At 33.7% G+C, this 10,109-nt stretch overlaps 1 protein-coding gene across 1 annotated transcript in view; it reads left to right on the forward strand.

Annotated features, from left to right (window-relative positions):
- Positions 1 to 6,013, forward strand: part of LOC128214186 (atrial natriuretic peptide receptor 1-like) — a 51,579-nt gene extending 45,566 nt beyond the window's left edge. Inside the window, exons 17-21 of the mRNA XM_052920528.1 lie at positions 1,880 to 2,019; positions 2,583 to 2,732; positions 4,235 to 4,333; positions 5,307 to 5,398; positions 5,656 to 6,013. Coding sequence (XP_052776488.1) covers positions 1,880 to 2,019; positions 2,583 to 2,732; positions 4,235 to 4,333; positions 5,307 to 5,398; positions 5,656 to 5,742 — 568 coding nt within the window. The 3' untranslated portion in view covers positions 5,743 to 6,013. The remainder of the gene's footprint in view (positions 1 to 1,879; positions 2,020 to 2,582; positions 2,733 to 4,234; positions 4,334 to 5,306; positions 5,399 to 5,655) is intronic.
- Positions 6,014 to 10,109: the final 4,096 nt, after the last annotated feature.

Genomic DNA, 10,109 nt, shown 5'->3' on the forward strand with positions numbered 1-10,109 from the left:
ACTTGAAGTGAGTAAATTGTGATAGCCTTTGTGATATTGTCATGCAATAGTTAAACCTTTGCCTTTAAACTTGTTAGTCAGGTTGACTTGTAAGTTCAGTTGTGTCGTGGTTCGATTCCTGGTCTGGGGGTATGTGAGTTTGGTTTGTGGTCAATAATGCGGATGAGTCGGTCATTTGCGGGTACCCGGGTTTCCCCAACCACACAAGATCACACTCGTATGCAACATCTCACCGATGAGAGTGAATTAGCATAATATAACTTTTTTCGCAATTGTTGTAAAATAAAAAAAAAGTTTGAACTAAACTTATGTAAAAATGATACAAGTGACAATGCGAACATGTGTATCAAGGCATATAACTTTGACTTTAAACGTCAAGATATTCCCGTTTTTGGCTGAAAAAATTGCAAATCAGACAACTGTTGGCATCCGGTGCTCTTATTGAGAAAATTACTTTTGATAAGACCCATTAAAATATCAGTTTTGGTATCCTTTCTTCAATAATGTGAAATGTTTAAGCAAGATGCCCGCACATTATTTTGGTATCATTTGAAGATGGATAAAAATATTGCAATCATTCTTTTTTGTGCTTGATATATTGCAAAACAAGGTCCTTTAATATCCTGATTTCAGTTGAAATAAAGAACATAATTGCAAACTCAATTAACTTTAACTAAAACCTGTAACTTATTTTGAGTATTTTATTATACATCTTTGTAATAATCAGCAAGCATAACCTGTTTGTTTATGTTTATGTGACACCATTACAACTTAAATTGTGTTTAAATGCCATAAGTGACATGAGATAGAAGTGACAGCAATTTGCAGTCACTTTCAGACATTGGAAGACTTGAAGAAACAAGAGTGAGATACAAGGGATTAGGGTGCGATACCCTAGCTCTTTGCAAAGAGACCTCTTGGTTCTTTAGCGTGCTCAGTGTAAAGCACCAATACACGGGATAAATCTTTGCTGGGTTGAACCATTAGTACACCACTTTCCCAGTACTACCCTTTACTTTTAAAATGAAGGGTTACTGATATCATATTTAAATTCTGACAGTTTGACATAGCTGGGGTGTGAACCCAACCTTCCGCACCTGAAGGAAATGCTCTATCACTGAGCTATCGGGGCTGTAATCTATACCCTTTCAAATGATTTCAAACTTATATGGGCTCACCATGCAGCAAAATTGAACATTATTACTAATAACTGGTATCATATGGTTCAATAAAATGCAGTGATTTTTTTTTTTAATTATTTTTACCGCCTGTGCCTTACAAATTGGGAAAAAAAGTCGACTTTGGGAAAAATACAAAATCAGGCCCAAATAGCAAATTTAATGGAAAATATACATGTTTTTACTTTTTTATGCATTCATTATGCTGTGAAAGAGTAAGTATTGCCAATATTTTGTTTATATTTGAAGAATTTCATTGCTTTTTTATTCATTAACGTAATCTGCATTTATCGAATTGGGAAAAAACTATAAAATTTGGGGGAAAATGGAGTTTTTCGCAAGGGGAAACAGCATTTAGAAGGCAGTAAAATGCACCAAAATAAATCAATGAAATGACATTATAATTTTGTACATCTGGGCTGGTATTCATAAAACATCGTAGGCCATTTCCTAACCTAATTCATTTTCCCAGGTTAAGAATCTCACTGGTCATATTGTTGAATAATATCTTAATAAAATAAAAAAATAAAAACATTCTAATTAATTACATATGTAATATAAAAAAAAAAAAAATATGAAAAAAAACGCTTGCACTGAAATTTGAAAAATTTAGGAATTTGTCTTAAAATAAGAAATATTGTAAGATGTTTTATGAATACCGGCACTGATACTTAAAATCTAAAAATATTTACACTTTCCAGTGACGTTGTTGGTTTTACTACGATCTCTGGCTTGAGTGAACCGATTCAAGTTGTTGGACTTCTCAACAAGCTCTACATCACTTTCGATGAAATCATCGACAAATACGATGTATACAAAGTAGAAACCATTGGAGATGCTTGTAAGTGACCTGAAGAATTGTCAACAAATGCATACAGGTTATGGTGATCTTTAAAGCAATGTAATTTATATAGATATTTTAGAAAATTGAACTTGGCAGTCTGGGAAATAATGATTAATCTGAGGCTACCAAATTCGATCAGGACTCGTGTTGAAGTTTATGAATCCAGCCTATGTAAATACATAACAATTAAACAAGACATATTTTGGCAAGATGTGTTAATGGCAGCGGGTGCATCATTGTTTGGTTGTCGAAATAACTAAAGCCTGCAACCCTGAACTGGTGAAATGCTTCCCGGGCTTGCTCATTTTCTGTTGTGTTTTTTTGTATATCAGGGTTTATTGGACGATGTTGGTGCCAAGCACTTGTGTTAGAATTCTGGCTTGTTTGTCCTAAACTGTAATTTAGATGACTGATTTTGCAAAACTTAAAACCTGAAGATATTTAATTAAAACTTGGTACACATGTTGCTAGGGACAATATGCGCGAGTGTTGACATACGCTCGCGTTTTTTGTAAGTGTCTTGTCATGTTGATTCCTTGACTCAAAATGATTACTTTCAGACATGGTGGTATCTGGCCTCCCCATCTACACTGAACATCATGCGCGTGAATGTGCAAACATGGCCATTGACCTTATAAAGGCCAGCAAGACCTTCGTTATTCCTCACATGCCGGATGAACCTTTGAAGCTTAGAATCGGCTTGCACTCTGGTAAGGGCACATGTCCATGCGGGGTTGTCAGCCATATATAAATCCTGTTGTGGCAGTTCACACAAATCATAATTATATCAGAATTCATCAACTTTTAATTATTGTATTTTCCCGCTTATAAGATAAGGATATCGGGTCCTGATTTTAACCTGAAAGTAGGGGTCTGTCTTACGACATCACACAGTGTACTGTTTAATCTGCAGCTGACAAGCAAAGAGCAGTGTCTTGTCATCAAAATTGGAAAATAAAAACTGTTTGGATTGCACTTGATGGGACTTGCATTATGTGTAATAAAAAACCATTGATAAATTTGGATTAATTAATGACACTCTTGTCCAAAATCAAAACAAAGACATGAATAACAAACATCATTTTTGACTGATAAACCTTTAGCTACTTACTAAATAATGCATTTATGAAAACTATTAATTACCTATAACAGGAATGTCACCGTGTATTTAAAAGCAGAAAGCGCAAAAATATTAAATGATAAGTGAATGCTAAAAGATTTACTGTGATCTACTATAGTCTCCTAAAGTAGAAATACACATTTCTTTCAAATTAAATTTGGTATCGTTCATAAGAACCATTGACATTTATTCATCCTTAAAGGGCTATTAAAACAATATTATTAATTGTGGTAAGTCTTATTTAGGAGTAAGAGTGCATCTTTAAGGTAAATATTAATGAAATGTGTATTGAAACCTGCCATTTAGAGTGTATATGTGCAAAACCTGCAGTGCTTTCATTAGAGCGAGCATTTGCCTTACGTAAGGAAACTATTCTATTTGGTATCCCTGTTGCAACCCAGTGCATACACTGCAAGCAGAGAACCGAGCAGGAAATGTTCGCTGCAAACATGTTTACTAAACTCATGGCTGATTGTAAAAAAAATAATATAAAAAAACATAATTTGTTGAAAATTATTTCATTTCAAATAAGTAATGTCAGGTCACCCTACCTTGTTCTAATAACCAACCTACCACCACATTAGGGAGCTCGCAGTTGACAAGAAAAATCTGTGTATTCTTCTAATAAAAAACATCAGCAATTTTGTTCAAGCAAATCAAGAAATTTTAGTTCATATTATTAGACTGTTTAGCTTGAACATTAAATTGGATTTGGAGAAGTTAATGTGCTGGATTTGCTTTAAAAAATTGACCCTGTCTTATAAATGAGTCTATACAAAAAACACCAGATTTCAAAGGCAGGGACATCTAACAAACGGATCTCATTAAAGGCGGGAAAATAAGTATTTATACTTAGGAGGTTAAATAAACGTATCTTTTTGGTGACCCTGCACTATCAGGCAGTAGGTTATTAAGAAGCGTTCAAGAGGTCTTACACAAACAGAAGTTTGTTCTTTTATTCATGAATATTTAAAAAATCAACAAATGTACTGGCAACAGTCTGGCTTTAATCCTATTATTCCCATGTTACATTGTTATTTTGAGCAGATGGTATAGAATAGTTTAATGTATTAAATTGTTACTTTTCTGCAGGGCCTGTTTGTGCGGGTGTTGTTGGACTCAAGATGCCCCGCTACTGTCTGTTTGGCGACACAGTCAACACTTCCAGCAGAATGGAATCCAACAGTGAAGGTGGATGACTTTGCCTAACAAAATTTCAAAAAAATAAATAAATTCTTTAGACATAGCTTATTTTTTAAATTTTGCATTATTGATTATTATAGCTCATGTGTTGCTGACAATTTCGAGGCTATATCCCAAACAATTATTCAGATGCTGTGAGGTCATTGATAAGCATGAAATTTTGTAGTTTGGGGAAAAAAGGACTATTTTGTGGGTACTTATATTCGTGGATTTATATTTTTGGAATAAAATAAATTGAACTTTAATCCTAAATTGTCTGCAATTTCACTGTGCGTGGATCTCGTGTTATCTGTCATCTACGTCATGCAGATTATGACACTTGAAACAGTGAGACAATATGCCAATTAGCAAAGATACCCATGTCAATTATAGCTTGATTGATACATTAAAGATCATAAATAAAGATGCACCCATATCAAGAACATAAAATAGGGAGCCATTAAATATCAATTAAGCATTTTAACAAACTGAAAACACAATATATAAAGGGTGCAGCTTGGAAATAATTGATAAAATATCTTCTTTACAGAAACAAAGGCAAGTGCCAATGCTCAAATAATGCCAACGTTTTACATATTCCTGCACAGGAGTCAAGGGGTTTGGAGACTTTCCTTTTGGTGCTTAATTAGGCACATGGTAGCAAAATGGGCCTTTAGAGTGCCTTTTTAGAGCTTTCCTGGTTTGAAAATTGGAAGAAAATCTTGAGTGTTATTACAAACAACAATTAAAGTAACAACAAAATTAAACGAAAACATATATTGTCCTATTTTTGTTGGTCCCTGGACCCCTCAGATCCACGGACAAATCATATCTCTAAAGAATGCAGCCATATATGCGCATGCAGACCTTGTAAACTACAAGAGAAGTGTTTAAAGCTGTGTACTAACTGCAACAGATGGAAATATTGACATGTAAATTGTCTAAATATAAGTACCAGTGAATGTTTTTTTGTTTATTTCAGCATACAAGATCCACATCAGTACTCCCTGCTATGAATTCTTGGCTCCGTACGGATTTTTTAACATTGAGAAAAGAGGAGTGATTGCAGTCAAGGTCAGTCTTTTACTGCATGTTCATGAGATGCTCATGTTGGTATAACATATTATTTAACATTATAATTTCTTTGGAGGGCCAAATGCCGATGTCATTCCTATCTACTTAAAATTTGTTCGGACAGAGCACATTTTACTTAGGATAGGCTTAATTTTTGGTTATATTCTAATTCAGCTAATGTTAAATAAACAAGATACTTATCTGATCATGAAACCTCCATGGATGTATAGATATACATGTTTACTTGAATCTGCCAGGGCAAGGGAGACATGACCACGTATTGGATACACGGACATAATCCAGACTACGTCGCACCTCCTCCTAAAGAAATCATAGATTATTAATCAGGAAACCTCAAGTGGACATAGACAAATAATTGATGGGAAGTGATATTATCCGGGATGGGACATCATTAGCTTGATGTTAATATGTTTTGATGTTATCATGGTTTAAAAAGGGCATTATATATCAGTGTGTGTATACCACGTGATAAATTGAGTCATAAATGCTACGTCAGAAGGCAATATTTTGTTTTGTATGAAGACTCTTAACATAGATAACTTTATTTCTTCACCATTTTGAATGAAACATATAGCAGTTTAAGCCTGCCTTCAGTCTTTCACCAAAGTTTTATTAAGAGTTTAAGTGTTTGAGGAAACTTATCAACTAATCAAACTTCAGGAATAAAACAAAGGTGGGGCTCTGTAAGCAGCATAGACTGCCCTTTGTTTCATTTTAAATGCTGAAAAAAATCTTTGTTTTAAGTTTTCATTTTAGGCAAAATGTTGCCTTCAGATGTAGCATATCTATACATGTATGATGTAATTTAGCACGTGGTATATATACAAGACTTTAAATTGTCAGGGAAAATTGCTTTGGATGTATATATGCAGTTAAATTGAAATGAATGCTAGTAACTACCCTCGAACCTGAAGCCCAGAACAAGCAAAATTGAAAAAGTGCAAAATAAAAAATTCAGATTGCATACCAGAACGGACAAGTTGAATGCCAGCAAAAACAAGATCAGAAGAAACATCATTTGTATTGTACAAGGTTTTGTACCTAAATTAATTTTACACATTTTATAGCAGCTAGCCCCTATCAAAGCAAACTGCATATTGATAACAGACATTGTTTAAATTTTCTTCAAAAATGTTTTCTGGAAAAAAAAAAAATCATGTTTATAATGCTTTTGGGCAAGTAAGAACAGCTTTGGGCAGGTTCATTTTGAAAGCGCCCTGACCTAAGGGGAAACAAGATTGAAATTATTTCTGTGCAGCTGGCTATGTATATTGTGTAAATAATTCGTTGCATTATAACTGATGTGAACAAATGGAATATGTGTAAAGGTGTGAATAATCTGTCTTGTAAGTACTGTTTCATTTTATCATGTTTGGCATGATTTTTGGACGTTGATACACAAATTCATTAGTGTGACTGTTTGCCGCAAGACATGTTTTAACCAGTTAAATATTTTATATTTTTGTAATAAAATGTGTGTGTTTTGTTCATTACAATCATATTTATTTCACTCTACATAAAATGTATTTCCTAATAAATACTCTGGAAATGAAAGCCTTATGATTATATAAAAAATAAAGGCAATTGATACACCAAATTTTAGCTTATCTTCTTTTTGAAGGTAAAATTCAATAATAGAATTGTTGCCATATTTTGTTGTGTCCATGAAATTAGCAAAAACCCATCAATTGAATCGGCCATCACTCAAAAGTTGAATAAGATGTTAGATTCTGAGATATGATACAAATATGTACCTTTGACATGAATCATAAAAATGTGTAGCAAGGTTTCATAAGACTGGTTAAAATTACTAAGGAGTTGTGTGCCTTTATTGTTCTCAACTTGTTATGCTTATATGATTTTTCGAGAAAATGTGGCTCTTAGAAAAACAATGTCCAGACATATGCAATGCGGAGACTTGTCAATTATTTCAAAGAGTCTTGTTTAAAAAAAAATAAAAAACACAAAATGATATACAGCCGATTAAACATATTACAAACTGTTTTTAATTTTTTTCAAGTTTATCATGTAAACCAACAAGCAAGGCAAATCAGCTGGTAAGCGTCTTCACAAATTATGAAATGTTTTCTAATAAGATTTGAACAAAGCGCATATAGCTGTATCCGGTAATGTGTTTCTAGCAAATTGTTTGCTGAAAAAATTGGGCTAAAGCAGGCCAAACTACTTTTTATGACAATACAGCAATGTGTAGGCAAACCCCAACATGTTACTGATACATTTAAAGGTCAGGGATACAATATACTAAAAGATTAGGCAGTTTTTCCATGTACCAGCTCCTGCTGGGGTTGGGCTAGTGTTAGAGCAATAAAGAAACTTTATTTCTTGCATACCGGAAGTGTGTTTCCGGTCATGTGACCAGTGCTGGAAAAACCCATCTTACATACCCCATGTAAGATGAGTCACGCGCAACAACGCGCCACTTCTTATTTAACATATTGCATGATTTATGAAAAATATATTACGCAATTTAATTAAAGCTTTAAATTAAATTAAAATTGAAACTAAATAATCGTAATAAAATGCTATTTTTAGTTATTCAAAATTACTGCGCTTTATGACGTCAGTACACAACGTCGCACGCGCTTTTTGGTGAAATATACAAAAGTGTGATTTCTACGTCAATTTTTCCACAAACTCATAATTTTAGGTATGCAAGAAAAAATATCAATCATGTTTTTCCGGTCCAGACAGAAAAATCCGACCCTCGGGCACGCTGCGTTACCGGTAACTCGGCAAGCCTCGTTACCGGCTTACGCGCGTGCCCTCAGGTCGGATTTTTCTATCCGTACCGGTAACACATGATAGATACTTATAAGAAACTTTATTTGTTTGTTAGAATTTGATTATTCAAAGTAGCAACTACAGTTCTATACTTGAAGAATTAAATTACATAGTCACTACCAGAAATACCAATAAATTGTGTTCTACATATCATTATTATGTGAACAGTTGTGTCATGTTCAGAGATTGAGTTTTGATTTTGTTAATGTTAATTACTGTGTAATGTATTCAATGCAGAAATAAATGTTTAACTTGTGATACTTGGGTGTTAAAGCTGGTCTTTTTTTAAGAAAAAAGTTTTATAGTTATTGTGATAGCATTCAGAAACTAGACCTTGGCCATAACTTGAAAAACGTACACGATATTCACAAGAAACTATGTACACAGGTTACCAGTGACATTTCGCACGTTTTATGACACAACTCATAACTGCTTTAATATTCCCTTTGTTTTTACTGTAAAAGAACAGACAACCTTGGTCTCCTTGATTGGGTGCTCTTTGGTTTTCTTGAGATTCTACTGTTTAGTTCACTTTTCAATGTGGAAAAGCATTTATTGCAGTGAGTTTATTTTTCATTGTTTGAAACTTGTACAGACAAATGAAAAAAAGTATCGAGTATTAAAGTTAAAATTAAAAACTCAGCCCACAAAATGTTGACAATGGGAGAGGTTTTGCCCTGACTGAATAAGGATTTATTTTGCGTACATTGTACGTCTGCTCATTTTTCATTTTGTTTAAGGGGATTCTGTTCGGAATAAAAAAAACCCATGACCACTTCAATTTTAAAGCAAATAAGCTAGGTTTCTGAAAAAGAATAAATGAAATGGTAGACAAAATTAATGTTAGGTTGTGGCAAGCTTTTATAATATGGATAAATTACAACATTCAGTAAAAGCAACAAAGAAATCCCACACTTTGAGACGTATATGTGACTTTGTCTTGCTTATTCCATTACCCAGCTAATCATGATACAGGACCCCATATCAATAAGATATCGGAGTTGTAATCTTAAAGCTGCTGAAGAGTTCTCTGGTTCAAACGTAGTCACTGGCAAAATCTACGGGTATGCGATAAATATCCTTACCATATTTTAATTGAAACTCGCCTTTCCCCACAGTGTTCGTCTAGGGAGTACTGATCTTAAGACTAACAATCTTGATTGTAATGGGGCCCTGGTACAGGCTAGCCTAGTGCTATAGAAGATACATAGAAGCCTTGCCGTCCTTCCTTGCATTTCTTCTGATTTAAGTAAGTTTTAAATCGTTTTTTCAGGTTTTATAGAGTCAGACTTGAACATTGGGAATAAATGTTTACCGGGTATGTTGGATTCGCATCTAAAAATGAGGTTATGGTAATTGTTTTTTTTTTAATGGAAGAATATATGGCATAAAATCCTTCATTCTGCCTAGAAGAGTAAGTAATGCTATTGAGAATTGAATGATTATGTTACCATTCTTAAATTTATAAAATTCTGTTTATGTAAGGGCTATTACGAATTCATTGGCCGCTGTACATCTTCTACAAACACTTATTCATTTGATGTTTTTACTGTACTTTCTTTCATGCCTTGTGTAAAAAAAATTATTTAAATAAGTTCTTTTTTCCCACAAAAAAACATTTTTAAATTTGCATTTTTCATATGTTATATATATGTGCAATGAAATCTTTATTTTATAACCATGACCTCCAAGGTTGACCTTGACCTTTGAGATAAGATCCTAGATTTTAAGCATGACACACTTTCCCATGGAGCTCAACAATTCTGTTACGTTGAAATGAAATTCCCTCGATAATAAAGTTACTGCAAGGTTTTAATGGACTGACACACGGACAAAATAGATGGACAGTGCCGTAACATATGCCATTCTTTGGGGGACATTGAAAAAT

Source organism: Mya arenaria, chromosome 13 (assembly GCF_026914265.1).
Source record: "Mya arenaria isolate MELC-2E11 chromosome 13, ASM2691426v1".
NCBI classification, from domain to species: Eukaryota; Metazoa; Mollusca; class Bivalvia; order Myida; family Myidae; genus Mya; species Mya arenaria.